The sequence below is a fragment of the Mugil cephalus genome, chromosome 23 (assembly GCF_022458985.1).
Source record: "Mugil cephalus isolate CIBA_MC_2020 chromosome 23, CIBA_Mcephalus_1.1, whole genome shotgun sequence".
Taxonomy (NCBI): Eukaryota; Metazoa; Chordata; class Actinopteri; order Mugiliformes; family Mugilidae; genus Mugil; species Mugil cephalus.
In genome coordinates, this window is record NC_061792.1 from 5,070,763 (window position 1) to 5,091,199 (window position 20,437).

General features: G+C 43.2%; 1 protein-coding gene across 4 annotated transcripts in view; it reads left to right on the top strand.

Moving 5' to 3' along the window:
- LOC125000900 (receptor tyrosine-protein kinase erbB-4-like) overlaps positions 1 to 20,437 on the top strand; it is a 264,556-nt gene that overhangs the window by 187,918 nt on the left and 56,201 nt on the right. For all 4 annotated transcript variants that reach the window (XM_047576651.1, XM_047576648.1, XM_047576650.1 and 1 more), the window contains exons 11-17: positions 335 to 425; positions 1,763 to 1,968; positions 4,384 to 4,516; positions 8,745 to 8,838; positions 11,511 to 11,665; positions 16,150 to 16,194; positions 18,840 to 18,972. In XM_047576651.1, coding sequence (XP_047432607.1) covers positions 335 to 425; positions 1,763 to 1,968; positions 4,384 to 4,516; positions 8,745 to 8,838; positions 11,511 to 11,665; positions 16,150 to 16,194; positions 18,840 to 18,972 — 857 coding nt within the window. The remainder of the gene's footprint in view (positions 1 to 334; positions 426 to 1,762; positions 1,969 to 4,383; positions 4,517 to 8,744; positions 8,839 to 11,510; positions 11,666 to 16,149; positions 16,195 to 18,839; positions 18,973 to 20,437) is intronic.

Sequence of the window (20,437 nt, forward strand, 5' to 3'; positions counted from 1 at the left end):
GGCAAGTGCAAGCCGACAAATTGTGCAGAATATTAAACCCATTCTTTTAATTAGCGTATATTGTCTTCTCCGTGCACATATCCTACAAAGAATGGGTTCTTGCTTGAACTTCACAGAGGCGGTGCGGCTCCGGCTTTGGATGTCGGCAACAAAAAGATTTCTCTCTCCTTGCTCATCACTCCTCTGCTTCCTCATCAAATACACCCTGCCCCCGCTATCTCCCTTTCACCATTTGAGCCGAGCAAATGGACTTAATTCTGTTTGAAAGAAAAGTTTTGTTCGTAATGTTCGACCGTTTTTTTTTTTTTTTTCTCTCCACCGGCTGTGTCTTTAGGTTACCTCAACATCCAGTCTTGGCCCGAGAACATGACAGATCTGAGCGTTTTCTCCAACCTGGCAACCATCGGAGGCAGATCTCTTTACAGGTAGAAATCACAGCACTTGGTTGAAGAAATGTAGATCGGATGTGCATTTTGAAAAACAACCACAACCCAACATCATGAGCTATTGTCACATGGTGTTATAATACATTTACTTGTCTGCTTACGAGAATCAGAACCCCTCCATGGCCTTTTGTGTTTTTCTTTATCTTCTACATGTCTTCTTTATGTTCCCCTTTGTTGTCTTCTTCTTCTTCTTTGTGTTCTTCTTTGTCGTCTTCTTTTACTTCCTCTTGTTCTTTCAGTTCTTTATCTTCTCCATTGTGGCCTTCACTGTCCAACTCTGTCTTCAGCTGTGTGTTGTCTCCGTCTGCTCCGGCTTCTTGTTTTTTGTCTTGTTTTTCTTCTTTTGCTTCTGCCTTTCTACCTTTCTACGTTTGACTTTGTCAATCTTTGGCTTCTTTGTCTCCATTGTCATTTTCTCTGTTTTTTAAGCTTTGTGTCCTTTTTTTCTGTGGCGCGTCTCCCTCCTCTTGTTTTGCATCTTTCCAGTTGTTGTCATTACATGCTGTTCTGCAGTGGAGGCTGGTGGTGAAATTTGGTGGGTGGGCTAACAAATGCATAACACTGATAATATAGTTAACACAGCAGCAAATGAAACACTACCTACAATACACACAGTTATATTAATTACAGGCACATTATATTATACTTTTAGTGCGCTACATCAGTGGTTCTTGACCCGTCTGGCTTCACACCTTAATGACAAGCTGCGGCCCAGATCAAAGAAAATTTTCAACTTCTTAAATTTATTGAATGAAAACATTGAGCAGTCTTGAAACTGAGATAGAAGAACAGAATATCACGGCAAGTGGCGATGCTAGAGAGGGATCTATTCAATTTTACTCTCAATTAGCTACAAGTGTTGTTCTATTCAGTCACTTCTTCAAGCAGTAAGGCTTGACACGACAATCACGACATTTCAGTAACAGACATTTTTTAACAGACTCCGTTGGTGTTTTCATGCAAAATGTGTGATATAAAAAAGCCACTTGTAGGAAATGTTAACAAAAAGATAAATATCTTTAATGATTATGAGAATCTTCACTTCTTGTACTAAGGAAAGAGGACACACTAAACCCTAACCCTTGGTTTCACCAAAACCAAAACAACACCTAACCCTAACCCCAACCCTAACCCTAACCCTTCCCTTCATATTTTATTATTCTGCCTTCTCCGTTTGACTTTTCTTCTCATTAAATCTTCAGTTACTCCTTTTCCCCCATCCAACTGTCTTTCCAATGCTTAAGTTCTCTCGCGCGACTTGCCTCCTCTTCGCTTCCACTCAACTCCCTTTCCCGCTCGTTTCCCTTCTCTTGCAGCGGTAGTGGTATTTCTCTTTTGATCCTGAAGCAGCGCTGGATCTCCTCCCTCCAGTTCCAGTCGCTGGACGAGATCAGCGCCGGGAGCGTGTACATCTTCAACAACAGCCGCCTGTGCTTCTACAACACCGTCAACTGGACGTCGCTGTTCAGGACCCCGACCCAGAAGGTCCTCATCCGGAACAACCGGGATCCGAAGGAATGCAGTGAGTGTTGCTAATGGCTGGAGAAACTTTAAGCAACAATTTTAACGGCTTGTTTTGTAGATGTTTAATCTAAGTGTTGCGGTATAAAAGGAAATGCGTCATTGGCCGTTTAGATCTGTGATGAATATCTGCGCTTGCAAATCATTCAGCCTCACTTTCTAGAGGCAACTTTTGCACATATTGATACACACAATCGTTTGTCTCAACACAGCAGTAACCAAGCCCATTAGCACTGTAATTAATTTCAAAACTTTGATTTCTCACACATATCTGCCCCGGCTTTACACATATCCGTTTCCAAGGGAACAGCATCCTGGAGCTTTCTGCTGCTTGGTCATGAAAGCTCTTATTCAGCTCTGGCACTTAATGTGTCACGCGCTGAGGTGGGTAAACTCCCAGCTAGCCACAGGGAAGCGAAGACCTGATGGAAGTAATGACAAATAGTTTAATAAAAATGTATTGGTAATATTATTCACCGCTACCTGTGTTGGACTTTGACAACATGTTTGCAAGTGAAGCTGGCTGAGACGGAGGTAGCTGGGCTGCTGGAGTTTTGGGCCTGCCATGCGGCAGTTGATATCATTAACTGGTTAATGAGTGCGGCGTGCGTGTTAGAGATGGATCGATGGGACCTTACACAGGCCTCTTCATTAGGCTCGACCCTCTGCCTACCATTGACCGCTCTGCTGTTGACAAAGGGTTCAGCAGGCCCCCCGGACAGACGACACTCCTGGGGAACGTGTGTGTCATTCAACGGATAGAGGAGACTGCGAGTCTAATGAACGGAATTGATTGTTGCGGTTTGACTGGAGGAGAAAAAAAACGGGGGGGGGGGGGGGGGGGGGGGGGGGCACAGGGTTGTCGGTCATTCTTTAATGTGTGGGGAACGCCAATGTTTGCTCACACAGCTGGGCATTCTTCGGCCAGATTGGCGTACGTACACTCACACATGTGGACTCGAGCTTTTAAATATGCAGCGGAGATTTGAGTCCAGGGAAAAGACTGTATCGACATTGCAATCTTGACACTTGTGCAATTCATCGCATCCCAACCTGCTGTGCTGTCCTTGTTAATTTATGAGGATAGATCATAGATTACAGATAGATAGAGGAAGATAGCAGGAAGGATTCACTCCGGGAACTACATTTGTGGACAATAAAGTGCAGCAAAGGGCAGCAGAAGACATTTTTTAGTGCAAAATTTAAAGCATGGGTCTTCAACAGGAGGTGTGACCTCCAGGGGCTCCACAGAAGTACTGCACTGGGGTCACAAATCTTTGGTTGATTAGACATTTTTTATTTTTATATTTGTCTTGATCCCCCCATAAAAAAAAAAATGATAATAATTTCTTTAAGTTAAGACAAGGCAGCAAAAAGAGAAGAAGGTGGAGACGAGAGAGTGGATCATCATTCATGTTCACACTTGAATGAATTTATTGAGAATTTAATCTGATATTTTGATATTATATATGTATATTATGTATATATATAAGGATTTGAGCAGATTTGGTTTGGTTCATAGTGGTTTCCAATAAAAAAATAAAAAAAGACTTTAAAGGCCGTTTTCTCAAAATCCAGAAATCTACACTTCAGTAGGACTTAAATACCAAACTTTCCAGATTTAATCCTAACTACATTCTGCAGGTATTTACTGAGGGGATTTTTCATATCATTCAGAGTCTGATTTCTAGAACATTTTACTCCACAAGGGAGAGTGAAAGGGGATTTATTCATTTATTTATTTTTTGGCATTATTTTGTAATGTATGGACTGATAAAAAGAGATATTCAAAAGTCCCTCTGTAAATACCTGGAAATGTAATACATCAACAAAATGAAACAATTATTTTGAACCTCACTTTAGCTGTTATTCATATTTCTGTTCTGGAAATATATGCAAATAGTGCATATTTAAGAAGATAACTCCTAATTAGCATATTTAAATATTCATTTACAGAAAACTTGAAATACAAACAAATATTTTTATTTATGTAAGTGATCAACTAGAGAGGTTTCATGGTGATATCTGTTAATTAAAAATTGTACCCTATTCACCTGTAGTGTCTTGCCTTGAATATTATCTATATTATTTAAATAATTTAGTATTGAATTCAACATGATGACAATAATAATGTATATTTCTAAATAGCACTAGGCTGAGGTTAATATAGAACACATATAGTAGTTAGGGGGTCCCTACTTAATCAGTTTTGGGGTCCTTGGCCTGAAAAATGTTGAAGACCCCTGATTTAAAGTACTTGAGATTGTCAAATGCCAAGTATTCCGTCCAGTTCAAAGACAGTCAGCCCATATGAGTAGACCATATGTATGGATCTTTAACTAAATTAACACAAAGTATAATGTTTCCACGATTGTGTTCTGCGTATGGCTAGTGAGCACCTCCATTCTCTTCGCAGCTCAGCAGCGAATGGTGTGTGACCGGATGTGTTCGGACGACGGCTGCTGGGGCCCGGGACCAGACCAGTGCCTCTCCTGCCGCTACTTCCGACGTGGCCGCACCTGCGTTGAGTCCTGCAACCTCTTCGACGGGTGAGGAGTCCGTCTGTCAGTCCGCAAGTGGAAACACGCCTTTGATGTTTGCTGAGTGAATGTTTTGCAAGCTGCATCTTTGAGCTGACCTCACACCAATCTGTAAAACTGTAGAAATGAGCACGTTCCTGAATGTCGGATCGGTGTGGTTTCAAATTCCCCCTGCAAACGGCCGGTACGTGACGAGCAGGGGAAATGAAATCAATTTAAACGGCTTTAATGCGTGAGAATGAAGTCAAAACATCCTCGAGGGCTCTGGAGGAGTCTAATTGCCGATTGGCATGAATTCAATAAGAACCAATAAGGAGTTCCACAGTGTGAACAATCCTCTTACTCCTATTGTCTGGAATATAAATATATAATGTGTTTATTGCACATAGCCCATATGCAATGATAGACATAAGTGTTTACCTCTCAAGCCTAATATTATCCATAAAGACCCTTCAAGTGCCCTCAGTTTTCAGCTTAGATAATTTCATTCAGGTCATTTCTTTATATTGCCAAGAGTCGCATGAAAAAGATCACCGCCAGCTCACCTGGGGAGTAGCACTTCTTTTGTAGATGTTTTTCTTTTCTTTTCTCGCTGCTCTTGAATGAACGAAGAAGAGCTGTTGTGAATCGCAACACTTGAAAACGCCCGTCTAAAATAAGACTGCACCGGCAGCATCTGCCACAAGATAAATATGACTTTCTTGCAAGCAGCTGATGTCAAGCTTGTGTTTTCCCCAGTGTTGGTGGAGGAGAGCGTGCGTGTACGCGTGCAAGAGAAGGGGTGCTACGAGATCGAGCAACCCTCGGTCATGTTGACTTGTTGCCGGTCCTTTTCCGGTGCCGTTTGTGGGAGGGAGGCTTTGAAGTTGCCGGGGAAAAACAGCTCACAGCGAGGGCTTTGAAGAAGGCGAGGGGAAGGCGCATGGCAGGGTGCAGCTGAAGCACACTTATTTCTTATACTGTAAATACAGTCGACCACTGTGATGCATTGTAAGTAGCAATCGACACGCCCGCTACATCGCTTGGTGTCACTGGCTTGAACTGTGGATCAAATCAAAATATCCATAAGGGTTTGCCTGGTGTAATAAGCTGCCACCCGCCGCGCAACAGGCCTTTAAAAATGAATCATTGTCAGTTAAATGAAAGCTGTAGGCTGTGTGCACCCATACAGCTTTGTTTGCCGCCTGGTTTGTTAAGATGTATTGCTTGCTAGTGGACAGAAAGTCACATTTGTGGTATAAATAATTTGGCAAAATGCAAATGAGCAGGCTACCAGCAAAGATTTTTAGTTTATGACAGTAGAGTATCATCTGCATAAAGACACATTTGATGATGACATGGAAGGTATATTATCATTTATATATCATTTCTGTGACTTTATAATAGGAGGAATTACCAACCTGGGTTTGATAACAGGGGGTACGCCAAAACTTGTCTGATCTGAGCTCACCTTAAGTTTTCACCTGTTTCACCAGTTTTTAACCAGTATTGCATGCATCTCTCTACATGTACAATATCCAAGGCGTCATTTAAGCCAACATTTTTTCATTGAAGTCCTTTTTGTTGGAAAGATGGAGAGTAAATTTATGAAGCTAGGAGAATGTGTCCTTACTGCAAAGGACAAACAGTAAAAATAATAATAAAAACTAATATTAAATGTTAGGATGTAAATTTGGTTAAACGGAATGGTTAAATTCCAAATCGTATAATTCCTCAAATGCATTAATTAGGGTTATGGTTTTAGGGATTAGGGTTAGCCTACAAGTAGGCAGGGCTCCAAGGAAAAAAGGTTGGGAACCACTGCCCTGAAGCAAAGGTCTTCAACACGGGGTCCGTGGAAGTATTGCAGGGGTTGGCAAAATCTTTGGTTGATTAGATATTTTTATATATTTTTTTTTATTTTCCCACACAAATTTGAATTTCTTTGTATACTAAGTAGGGCGTCTACTTAATCCACTTAATCTTTCCATCCATTTGGGGGTCCTTGGCCTGAAAAACATTTGAAGACCCCTGCCCTAAAGCTATATATTTCTGTTTAAACTGTTTTAACTGTTTAAAACTATGTGTACAGTTTTAATGGTGCCTTCCAATTCCTATTTTCAGTTCTATCTTGCCATCTCTTAATGACTGTCTTCAGCATCTTTCAAAATCTCGGGTTTAGTTAGTGTATTTGGAGTTTCACTTCATGCAGCAAAGATTTGCTTAACGTGGCAGTTTGCTGCGAAGCTATTGGACTGAACATCTCTAAAGAATTTGGTGTTAGCTCATTAAAAATGTTTTCAGGTTGGTGGTTTTAAACCTTAAGATTCCCCGGCTCGCTCTTGTTCTACGTCTCCATTCTTAATGAGCAAAGGCACTAATTCCCTTCAGTTTATACGTCTGTTGAATAAAACAAAGGAAGAGAGGAGGAGCGCAGCGGGGCGGAGGAGAAAACGGCTGAGATGTCGTCCGCTGGGGTTGGATGAGGAGGTGGGAGGATGTGGGTTAGGGAGGCATTGAAAGTCTTTAATTAAAAAAAAAAAAAAAAAGTTGCTCTGGTGGGGTGGCCATGCTCTGGCTTGCTGGATGTTTGGAGAGCTCAATAGTAGCTACAGTCCTGCTAAAACAGGGCTAATCCCTCCATCAGGGCATCCCTCCATGGGGCCTGGGTGCACACGTCCAGCCGTGAAGGGGACCAATCAGGAGGAACGGCTTCGACGGAATGGAAATGACCCCAGAGAGCACTGCTGCAGAGGTCTTTGTCTCTTACTCATTCTCCTCCATGTATTTTTTTCCTTCAACCAACAAAAGAGATATCTCTCCGCTGCCTATGCCTTATTTTTTCTAAAGGATTCCCCTGGACAGAGCAAGCAGGAGAGAAATCTAATTTATTTTGGAACAAGGGAAAGAAAGACAAGGGAGAGATGCAAAAAGGCCGATGGGAGTTTCCTGCAAGTCCATCAAAAATATTATTGACAAAAGGCCAGTCTGTCCAAACTGTATAGCTGCATGGGGGAGACAAGCTGCTGTTCACAATGAACCAACAGGGCCATTCAAAGAGGCAAAAAAAAAAAAAAAAAAAGTTGGCCTTGACATTAAGGCTGTACAAAAAAGGGAAATCTGGGATTTTATCTCCACTTTTATTGCCCTTTTATGTGATACAGTTGAACTTCACAGTGTCAGAATGTCTCTTTTCTTTTATGTAGCTTTTAGAAGTACCGAGCCTGAAAAATTTTCATCTAATATTCCGCACATGAAGATGCATAAAACACACATGCCCGCAGGAGGTCCAGCTTTCTCAGTGTCAGATCATATGCAGCCGGCTCGCATGGAAGGATCCATCGGCTCTTTATCCCACGCCAGTGGCATCGCATGCAAATACAAACAGTCCTGCTCATTATCCCCAACGCTGTGAGAAAGGGGTTCGCTCGGCCACTGGGTGAATCCTCCTCCGAGCCGAGGGCGCCTGTCCTCTGCATCTGCCGATCGATCCCTCTGATGTGAAAAGTGTTTTTGATCGCGGCCGTTGGGTATTGACAGCGGCCGGGACCTCTCGCCTACCAGAGACGGCCCGCTTCAAAAGATACTCCGGACGGACATCTATAGATCAGGTGCAGGCACGCCCATATAGCCCCACACACGGATGCAAGGATTCAGCAGCGTGGCCCGAGGCAGTGCTGCTGTAATTGCAGTGTGTAAAGCCAATATTGAGCTCTATTGTTTACTTTCTGCTCCTTCAGAAGAACGTTAAACCGACAAACTGCACATATTGCTTTAACTGGCGGAATAAGGGTTTGAAGCACCAGTTGCCGAAGCGGCAGCGGTTCTTTTATAATGGGATAAAAAGACGCATTTGTCCCTTCGCCTCCTCTGAATACAAACTTGCGTGCCTGCCGTCAATCCCCTCATGTTTGCCCATGATTTAAAAGCCTCTTCATTATTCATGCACCTTCTTCTCACTGAGCATGTTGACCACATTAAGCCTTTAATGTGATCAGATAGTTTTATGCAGGCTGGCTGCCCTGCACGCCCCAACCCCCTTCAACCAGAGGGCATTCTTGCAATCAGTGCAAGTAGAAGCCATTGCAGGTGGTTTAAGTAAAGGATGATTTAGATGATTTACAGTTTGCGCTTATCTACACATGGAATAATTGAAAATCCTCGCGTAGCATTCTCTTAATCAATATTTCAACGTGGGTTCGCTCTCAAATCTATAATACATGCATCTCTATGTTGATTTTTTTCCCATCTCCATCAGGGAAGTGCGGGAATTTGCCAACGGATCCGTGTGCCTGGAGTGCGATAGTCAGTGTGAGAAGATGGATGGGAACGCCATGACATGCCTCGGCCAGGTAAGACTCTCCTGAACGCACTTCAGACACCCTCAAACTTCCCTCTCGCCAAGGAACACTTTTTTTTTCCCGAGATACTTTTAGATTAAAACTACTTGTCCCTTTTTATTTATTTTTTCCCCTCCTCTCTGCGTGAGATATCCTATCTCCTACGTGCCCAAGTGGATTGCAGTTTATTTTTTTCCGAGAGTGTATCTGTTTTGCGCACAGGATTTCTGTAGATATAAGGGGCTGTTTGCGAAGGTGAATGCTAGGTTAATGGGAGGGATGATGAACTGCCGCGGCTACTTTTGGAGGCATGCTTTTGGCAAGCATGCAACACAGACACAACAAAATAAAAAAAGAAAGCAAAACTAGATTAGTTTTTGACCTTCATTTTAAAGTCACTTTTAGAGATGTCGTTGAGTCTGCGGAAATGTTAGAATTTCCCTCTCAAATGTCAGCGGAGAAGCTGCGCATCTGCACGGGACAGCCGTGCATCTAACGCGCAAACTGCAGCTGCGTCATTTGCATTTAATGCCGCACTCTGGGGGTTAGCGAACATCGGGAATGCCCAGGAAAGAATGCAAGAGAAATTTCAAATTTTTTCCAGGATGCTTAATGTGGGCGAAAAAGCAGAAAGAATCCATTTATTTTACATAAAAAATGCAAATATACCCATATTTTTGCATCCTCCAGTGGGCAATGGGCAATTTCAAATGGACAGGTGTGTAACACTGTAACAACACATTTAGAAAAACAAAAAATCTACCTGCAAATGAGTATAATTGTGAATATTCAAACTAATTAAATGAAAACATAAACAAAAGTCAGAAAAGTAGGCTATTGCTAGGTATTTAGCCAGTGCTGAGAACTGAGAAATGTTGTCACTTTTTTTTTTTTTTTTTTTTACGCTTATGTCACAAGGTTGTTAACAAAACTCCAAGATTAACATACCGAAGACAAACACTGGTCTCCTGACCGTTCTAATGGAATAAGTTTCCGGCTGAGTCACCCGACTGAAGCCGACACAACCTTTTGTTTTCATAAAATATCAAAATAATTCATTCATTATTACACAGGATGAGATGTTACAATCGTTTGTGCCAAGATCCGAGGCAAAACACATTTAGAAGCCCAGTCCAACTGAAAGAACGACCAACAGGCTAGCAGTTAGCTACCAACTAACAAATGACGAGAAGACATCAGCTAACTAGCCTAGCCAACAGCAGTAGGCAAGAAGTAGGCAGGTAAGATGGGATATGCAACTACATGTCAACCAACACTTCTCCCCTCTGCAAAACACGAAACCCAGTCCAAATGAAAAGAAGAAAAAAAAAGCCAACCGACAGGCTACCCGTCAGCTACCACTAGCAGCCAACAAAGCAACAAAGAGACACAAGCTAACTAGCCTAGCCAACAGCAATAGGCACTCTAGTAATTTGTAATTTTGTAATTTTAAGATAATAGCATAAAATTGGGGAGAATATTTTTGGGCCGTTTTGGACTCCATATATATACATATACAGCATATTTGTGCATTTTTCCTTATCAATTCCATTTGTAGGCTTATTTTTTGGACCTAATGAAAGCATCCTGTTGGCATAAATGCTCTGTACTCCTCTCAGTGTGTAGCATTAGTTATTTTGTGATACCTTGCAATTGTGTTACCAACCTTTTATGACTGTACCCAAGAAAGAGAATAAGAGATGAAGTGCAACTCCTCAAGGATGAACAGAGTCGGGCGACTTTGAGATGCTGGTCACAGCCGAGTAGTAAATAACACCACAGTCAATCATCCACAGGCGCTCTCGCACACAAATACACATGCATACAAGGATATACTTGAATGCATTCGCACATCGGCATGTGTCCACACCAGTGCACGCATGCACTCCAACATACTAAGTGAGAATAATGTTTATTGATGGCGTGCGTCTGGATGTGTCAAGCCGCGAGAAGCCGTCCATCAGGTCACTGTGGTCGTCATTAGCAACAGAGCGCCGGGCCAAGACTCCCCGTGCGCCGAATGCAGCTTCATCTCGGCAGCAGCTCCCGCGCGCGCACACAAACACGCCCATGTTTGCACAACTGTAAGGTCACACTTTTGTCAACACCTCCGTCGCCTCAGACATGAACAAGTGCAAACACACACAGCGCACGCTCGTTTTTTTTTTTTTTTTCTTCTGTTCATACGCGCTCCCGCTCCAGTGCCCATCTCACTTATTCATGACCCTGCTGCAGCAGAGCTCGTGCTCTGTTAACGCCTGTCATCTCCTCCATCACATCAGATGTGTGCTGCTTTGACACGACCTGATTCCTTATGCGTTTTGCCAATTTTAACAGGGGGTGCAGCGGAATACGCTGAAGGCAATTTGGCTCCAACACATTATAAATCACTGAATAGAATTCATGTGGGGTCCTCCCAGGTAAATTAGCTGCGATAGCTAGTGAGCAAATTAACATGATTCGCCAGGTCTGAATTTGATTCTGTTCAGTTCGGTCCCATCCTCTCATACATTTTTACTTTATCTCCATTCCTCTTTCTTTTTGAACCCATTTCATTTTCCATAACTTTAATGTTTTTCTATTGCTGGATTCCTTCGCCTCCGACTCTTGGCTCTTCATTCACCCGTTGTCCACCACCTCCTTATCCTCTCATCTCCCTCCGCCTTGTCCCTCTCTCCTCCCAGGGCCCAGACCAGTGCTTTAAATGCCTCCACTTCAAAGATGGACCCAACTGTGTGGAAAAATGCCCCGATGGGTTGCAGGGAGCCAACAGTTTCATCTTCAAATACGCCAAGGCCAACAACGAGTGTCATCCTTGCCATGTCAACTGTACCCAGGGGTAAGAGAAGGACCATACCTAAAGAGCTGTGTCTTGTGTATTAAAGTTGAACCATTTCTTTTAAGTGTTCTCTCATCTCCCTACCTTTGTGAGCAACCTTAGGTGTTTTTTCCCTGTTAAAAGCATCATGACGAATACTGCATTGCACCCAGGTGGCATTGCCAACATGTGACACTTCCCTTCTAAAGAAAGAGAGGGAAAAAAAGGTTGACTTATTGTTGCAGCTGCTACATTCCCCAAATCTGTAGCTGGATTCTGCGGCCCCTCCAGTCAGAGATGGAATATATTGACCCTTAAGCCACACTGCAGATGAACTATGAATCAAGGGATGGGTGCAGGGGGAAAGGTGAGCTAGGGATGTCTTCGATAAAGAAGACGCAGTGGTTGGTGTCTTGAAAACAAGAGCTAGGTTCCGATTTACCCCATTGTAGACAGTTATTGTAGCTATCTCTATATGGCATTACTGACTTATTTTGCTTATACTGGAATAAACGAGAGCTTTCTGTACGTGTCGTCATGAGGTTGTAACCCTTTCCGGAACTTTACCCAACCACGAGTTTTGGTGGCTTGCGGACGTCCACGTACAACCCCGAATTTGTGGCTGTGCCAAGAAGATTGGCAGTTGACCACAGCGTTTTAATTCCTCCTTTCATGAGTACACAGGCACACAGACAGCCCTGAACTCTCGCAAATGCAGAACAGCGCTTTGAATGCATCTAGGAGCGGTAGACATGACGGATTCATACTCAAACTGCTGCTACGTTTGAGTGCAGCTCTACAGAGACCGCAAAACAAACTCGTAAATAAACTCCCAGCTTAGCCACTACCCTGCTGTCTTTTTCTCTCTCTCCCTAAATAAACACACTAAAAAAACTGAGGCCATAGCAGCATGAGGCTTCAAAAACAAGGAAATATACCTTCCTTACACACCAACATGCTGGGTTTTCATCCTCTCAAGCTTCTCGGCATGACTTTGGACTTGGCCCTCGGCCTTTTCGCTTTTTTTTCTTGAATAAGGAGCATGCCACCAAGGAAGCTTCTGCCAGTGGGGGGGTGGTCAGAGAACACGAAGGAAAGATGGTTGAGGTGGTGAATGTCGATGGCCTTGGCAAACAAATTTAGAGCTCTAAAACCTGGCAACAGTGCTGGCGAGATGAGGTGGAAAGGGATCCAAGGTCCCAGGTCATTTTGTATCAATGCAGACACACCGTAAATGTTCGGGTTGTTTTTATTAGTTTCAGAGCACTGACCAGCATCGTTGTTGTGTGTGCCCAACAGGGCTTATACATGTGAGGTTACGTTTCTCCCAATGGCAGCTTTTACATTGGGGTCAGCATCAAGAGAAAACGGTGCTTTCATTCATTATTACAAAGGATAAGATGTTACAATCCCTTGTGCCTGGAAGCCCAGTCCAACGGAAAAAACGACCAGCAGGCTAGCAGTCAGCTACCAAGTAGCAACCAACTAGAAGACATCAGCTAACTAGCCTAGCCAACAGCAGATACACACACATCATTGCAGTTTTCAGTAAGAAGTAATTGGATATGCGAATACATTTCAACCAACACTTCTCCAGGTCGGGTAAGCCCGTCCTCCAGCCATTGTCCCCAAGGAGTAGAGAGTGCCAGTATCCATTATTACACAGGATAAGATGTTACAATCCCCTGTACCAAGATCTGAGACAAAACACATTTAGAAGCTGTGTAATATCGGTACATTGCGTTAGGACTTGACTGACAATTCAGGTTACTTATTATACTTCCCTCCTAGCTAAAAAAAAAAAAAGGTTTGAAATATTGATAGATCACTAAAAGAGTAGAGCATGCACCCTCACAAGCTTATTGTCATAGAGGTCCTTTGTTCTTTAGCAAAGCAGCAACTCGAACGCACACCCGTCAACAACCCGTCCGCGCACACACTGCATCGTCTACAGACACTGATTGCTTGCTAATTGGCTATTCGGCGCGGCATTTAATTGCCAACGAAGCGACTTCGGAGGAGCCACAGTTGTCACCAATTTAATTCCAAAGTCAGTCCGCGCTCCTAATTTGCTGTGTAATTTGTTGTGTCTTGCGCGCTCGTGCGGCTTGCATGCACACACACTCGCACAGACACACACACGGAGGCATTCAGAAACCGTTCTCCTGTGTCTACCCTGCTGTTCAAAGTCCTCCACTCAAGGATGTGGAATTAATGAGCAGCTAAGAGTCTGCTCTAATCACTTCCTGCTTACCTAATGTTAACAACACTTCTCGCTGATCGCTGTGTTATCAGCACTACCGACCAGTCAATGGCTTTGATTGTTAAACCTTATTGTTTGTATTTGGAAATGAGGTAAATTTGATTAATAATCATACATACTTACAAATATCTGATTATTTTGCCTCTTTAGAGTGGCAGAAAAAAGGCTTTACATGACATGGCTTTACATCAATGCTAATGGATCAAATCCTAACCTTATGGTTTCTTGCAATTGCCAGACAAAATTAGTCAGTTAGTTTTTTTTGGCTGGAATCTGTACTGCTATGGTCAAGTATGAATTGACTTTAGCAGTACCTGCATTGTCTGGCTTTACTGGTTGGTTTGGAACCTTACACCGACGTGTTTTTTTTTTAGATGTGATGGCAAAACAAGCCTGGTCATCTGCAGTAATCTCTGCACATGTATCAGAATAATGCTAGCTAGTAGCTAACTATTCCCAGATTATATTTTTAGTTTGCACCTGCAATATGCGGCTTAGTTTTTCTGCAGTCACGTCCTCTTCACTGAGACTCTTTTATTGTTTCGAAAACCAACGTACTGATCCATGTCCATCAACTTCTGTTACGTAGCGCCGTCCTCAAATGTGCTCTTCGTTTGAAAACGACAACTTCCGGTCGCACAGTATGAAAAAAAAAAAATGAAAAAATGGCTGCTTTTTTGATTTTGTCTTTAGAAACAGAAAATTAAAAGCGAGCGGTTCTTAAAATTTTCTTTGCCCATTCTAACCCCTATAAAGAAAAATGTCTTGAATTGCCTTGAAGATGAAAATCAAATAACCACAGATTTCTTTTGATTTTTCATATCCTTTTATTGTCATTATACGTGTTTAAGAAAAAGGCAACAAAATGGTGATTGTGGAGTGTGTACCTATGGATTTAAATTAAACAGACAGCAGGATATTTAGGGTATAAAATTATATGTATATAAGATACAGGGCAGTAGGATGATAGAAGTGCTATCATACAACCTCGGTTTTGGTCTCCACCACTTTGTTGGTGAAATGTCACTCAGTGCGTTTATACGGAGTTCTCATTATCCGATTGAGACACTCAGATAATGCGATTGGAATCTGAGTTTTCAAACAGGTAATGCGTGTGCGCATGCTCCGAAACCACTGTGCTGGCGTGTGACCCCGGAACAAAAACGTCCAAGAAAGCCGGTCACAGAAGAGAAGAGGAATGGAGCTGCTAGAAGAACTGTCTGAGGGATAGCACGGATCTTACCTGCACCAGAAGTAGCGTGAACATTACGTATGAGATTAAAAAATGTACGATTATCAGATTATGCCAATCTGCCGCAATCTGCCAATCTTGTTTATTATATCACGTAATAAGTCAACCGGAAATCAGGTCGTATTAACTTGGTATTATCCCGCTGAAAAGACACGTATTGCCACCTAGTGTGGAAGAAGAGAAGAGTTATTTGATTTTCTTGCACTGCATGTGAACTGGGACTAGGACTGTAGTCAGAAAGTCGAATTTTGAGTATAGCTCGATTAAGCTCCGCATGTAAACGCACTGACTGGTTCTGCAGTGGATTTTGGGTGAAGACATTCAATCACCACCATTGCTATAGAATGCCGAAAGGTTTTTAAGAAGCATCCCTCAGACTGCTTTATTCGTGGTCCAAAACAGCAGCGATGATGGAAAAGTATTAGGCACATAACACCCCTAGAAGGCTCGACAGTAAACCCTGTCATGCTGGAATATATTCATCTCCTCACCACCTACACTAACTTGACACTGCATCTACACCTAGACCACAACATTGCACCCACTTTCTCTCAACCACATTTTTCAGCTGAGTTTTTCAGCTTAAGTACTGGCATGCTCAGCGGCAAAGTAAACGTCCTTACTGTGTCATGTTTCTTCACAATTTGATTTTCTTAAGAGGGTATTAATTTTTAATAGTGAAAGGTTTCCTTCGTTTTCCATTAATTTCCCCTATGGTTAGAAAACGCTCTGGGAACAAAGTGATGCGGGGATGTGTTCTTTAATTCAGATATCCAATCAAATAGCAGGTGAAACAAACAAGAGCAATGCCTCCCAGCCCAAATACTCCTTCCTGTCATTTTGACAAGTGGTCAGCCGTGCACAGGATTCAATTTTCCACAGGTCCCTGCCCAGTGACAGCTGATTGACGTGGAAGAAAGACAACATGAGGTTTACTCATAACCTGTCCCTGATTTAATGGATGATCTCTCTGGTTTCTGTGCCCCACAGGTGCATCGGGCCAAGACTTCAAGATTGTGTTGGGATGATGGACAGGTAAGGAATCTCCAGATACATCTATAATGCGGGACTAGGAGACCGCCATAAGATCCTGCCACAACTCGTTAAAGTTCCTGTTAAATCTCATGGTACTCATTAGCAAGAGTAGTCATTTTTGTATTCCGTAATTGACAGATGACCTAGGAATATTTTGCTGTTGTCTAAGCTTGTACAAAGCCTCCCGGTGATCCAGTGCAGTTGGTAATAGATGTTGGTGGAACTGCTACATAAAAAATAATGCTTAGCTATCTCGTAACTAGCGCTTTTGGATTGAACGCTGGTAAGGTTTTGCTCCATTTTTGCGTACCCAGAATTGAGACGCACATTTAGACACATTGAATTTATGCTAAGCTAAGTTAATCCTTTTGCCTCAGTTTGCTGAAATAAAGCAGTGAATTTCCTAAAATGTTGAACTATTCCTTCAAAAAGGTCAAGTTTCTCTGATCTGGAAAGTGAATTGTGTGTTCATAATTGTGTTTTCATTAGCAGATACCAAACCTTTATCTGATAATAACTGTCAATCATTTTCTTTAGTTTGTTTTGCATGCAGTGTTTATCACTGTTCCTCCTGTGTGCTCAGGAAGGGATGGCTATTTAGTCAGTTGCAGTTTGTAACCTTACCACTAGATGGCTCTAAATTCCACACATTGGTCCTTTAAAAAACTAAAAGTAGAGACTTTTTATTTTACGACTTTGACCTGGTTATTTTTACGCAAATGTAATGAAGACACAAGCCACACATACTGTATAGTTAATATTAAATTCCCATATTATTCGATTAAAGATAAATCTCATTTATGTAAAGTTTCAACGACTTTTTCAGAGGAAGACATTTTTCAGTTGTTTTTATTGCTGCCATTTATCTGGCAATGGTTAAATTTAACTTCACCTCCATCAAAATACATAAAAATAGCTGTGCTACATTAGCGAGCTACACTCCTTCCAACCTCGACTGTTACGGTTATACTATACTAGCCCGAAGACAACAACACATATTAAAATAGCCATAAAAAGCGAAATCTTTTCAAAGCTAATTCAAAAGACTGCCAGGCTCATTAGGACTTAACCAAACCAGTAAACCCATAAAACAGAGGCCCCCAAGCTCCCGTTAAACAGAGGAAACAGAAATGAGACCTTTATGCCTTCCTCCGGGAGGCTTCTGCTGAGCCCTGAGTTCTTCTTTTGCTCTCACAGTGGCATTATTCCCTGGTCTCCTCTGATGATCCTGTGTCGCTTGCTCTACTGTAGACCCTTTCCTCCTAATTAAAGAAGTCCTTTCCCTTGTCTAGTGCTGTCTCACTCTGTTATTTGTCACCACCAGTTTCATCAGGTTCATTCTCCCTCTTGCTTTCCTTTTTTAACATCTCCTTTTTTTATCCTTGAATGTCTTTTTATGTTCTCTGTACGCCGTGCGCTTCCCCCTTGTCTCCATCCTCCCCTCCCTGTTTGACCTAATCATTCCAAACCGTCGCATTACTATTCACCACATGGCCGTATATCTCATTACGTCGAAAACCCACAGCCTCTTTGTAAATTTCAAGCCACCCCCCCCCATCTCCCCTTTCCTTAAGTCCACCACAATCGATATGGCAAATGCTGCGGCACCTTCTTCTACGGTATCGCCGAGGTACACGACTCTTCCATTAGCCGCTAATGGCTTCCACAGCTAATAGAGTTTTGAACTTGGGGAATCGGGTTGTTATTTTATGCCAAGTGTCCACGGCCTTGAAACAAAAGGAAGGCGGAGAAGATTCTGGCAAGGAGGTGAAAATGGAGCGAAGAAGGGAAGGGAGGGAAAAGAGTGATGTAGGGACAGAACTGAGTGGTAGCCTAGCAGTAGACACAAGTAAATGGCAAATGCATTAGTGCTTTCATTAATGAAGAAAAAGAGCTTTTAACGTCCAACCCCTAGGCTTGCCTTAAGCAGTGGATGGAGAAACAATTTTCGAAGAATGGGAACTTTTAATTTCTCATTTATCTGAAATTTTCGACTCTTTCTCTGCATCTACAAGAGAATGGTGGCTGCAGCGACTCTGCTAAATAATTGGAGCACATACCCTCGAAGGCTTTTCCCTTCTGACCCGTGAAAATGGAGGCAGCTCTCAGTTGGAAATGGCTGTGTGGCAGAGTTCGGACACACACAGAAGTGAAAACTGTGGATTGCCACAAGATTGCGTGTCTGGGCTTGTTTTTGTTTTGTTTTGTTTTTTCAGTATGAACTGAAGCAAAAGTTGAGATGGGTAGAGGATACAGGAAGTAGAAACCCTTCCAGCTGTCACATTAAGACTTGTTACGGAACTTCGGACTGTACAGTTGAGGAGTTATTCATATATTGGAAACTAGTTGTTCAAGGGTGCAAGCACAAACAAGCTACTTTATTCCTGTCTCCCATGCTTTCGCTGTCATTAAAGGATCTATAAGGGCATTTACAGTTGTCGAGCATGCGACAAATCAAGCAGAATATTTCAGATTCGGTGGTTAAATCTGTATAATCCAGGCATTGTAACAGCACTCTCAATCATTCGTCATTAACTCTAGCTGAGGTCCGCACTTTCTCCCAAACGCGCCTTTTTAGTTTCCCAACATATCAGCAGTATTAATGTGCTTTTTCCTTCTTTTCTCCTCTTCCGCCGCCTCCGCAGGATGCCCTTAATAGCAGCTGGCATCATCGGCGGCCTATTCATCATCGTCATCCTGGCGCTCAGCGTGGCCGTTTACGTTCGACGCAAAAGCATCAAGAAGAAGAGGGCCTTGCGGCGGTTCTTGGAGACGGAGGTAAGAGGGAGGAGGAGGGGGATGCTCCTTTCTGAGAACTTTGCTTTAGTTTGTTGGAGACCCCTTTACCCGAAAGCAGCTTTTTTTTTTTTTTAGACAGATTGAAGTCATGAAGCAAACCTTGAAACTTTAAACCTTGGCGATGGTACTTAGCCAAACCACGCGGTGCACATTGAGGTTAAAATTATGCACGGCCGCTATTGCCCATCGATCTAGCCTTGAAGGGGGTTCATTTCTGGGAAGCATTAGACAGCGGAGCCGACATTATTATTCAAAAGGGAAAGTCGGAGATTGGAGCACGCGTACGTGCACTGGTTGATCACTTTTGTGATGCCGGAAGACGCTTCCTTTGTTTCTAGCGTGCAGCCAGGCAGCTATGTAGGCAGCGTTACAGGCAGCTGTCGACTCGGAGGCGGGAGTCGGCGGAGGGCGGCCATGAGCAGTTTCTGCCTTGTCCCGGGCATCCATCTTCATCAGCTGGGCTCTGACAGCCGCTTGACCTGGGGGGGAGTCTTCTGCCCAGGCAGATTCACTAATCCTCTGTCACAAAGAAGGCGGGACTGCTAAGGATCACCCCAGCAGTAGACCCTCTCGAAACCTTTTGCATCTCTCCTGCACTCAGGGGGGAAAAAAACCCTGAAATATAGCCGACCAGGTCAATTTTCCCATTCTCCTAGGAGATCTAATAGGGTGTAGAGGTAATTACACTTAATAAAATCTTTAACGCCCATGGTGGGTTGCCCTACAGGTTGGACAGACCGCCAATTAAGCGCAGGTCATGGGTCCAGTCCACACACACTTACGCATTAGCCGCTTCGTAGCAGTTACCCAGAACCTGATCAATGCTTGTACTTCGCTGTGTGTAAAAGAAATGGAAGTTAAGCACGTTGCCTTACCGTCTTCCTCTTCATCTCACTTTGGGATTTAAATTCCTCTCCTCAGCTCAAACTGCGCGCATGCTTTGCGTACACTTTGCGTCCCGCGCTCCCCGCAGCCCGCATCACAGCGGAGCCGGCTGATGAAACCACACGATAGGCCTCGGACGCTCATTCAGGAGCATAATAGAGTCGAGTCGGCGCCCGAGAATGGAGATCAAGCTCGTCTAGGCGAGGGATTTGGGGGGGACAGCAAAAGGCTCAGGGACTCCCTCCCTCTGTCTCTCCCTCCCACCGTCCCTCTCTCTCCTTATCTGCAGTGGCTTTTTAAACAGAGAGCTCACCTGTTGTGTCAGACAGGGGGGGGAAAGACGCCTCCGGTACGCGCTGTCAGAAACGTGATCTGAGCCCTCCGCCCGGATTTCCATATCAAGGGCGCGTACGAAGGCGAAGTGTTGACTTGCAAAACACACTGCCATTTCACTTCTCTATTGTTTTACTATTCTCAGTCTTCTCAATTTCTTTTTTTTGCTTTATCTCCATAACTCTATCTTCCTGTCACCGTCCTCGCAAAAGAGAATTCTGTCTTT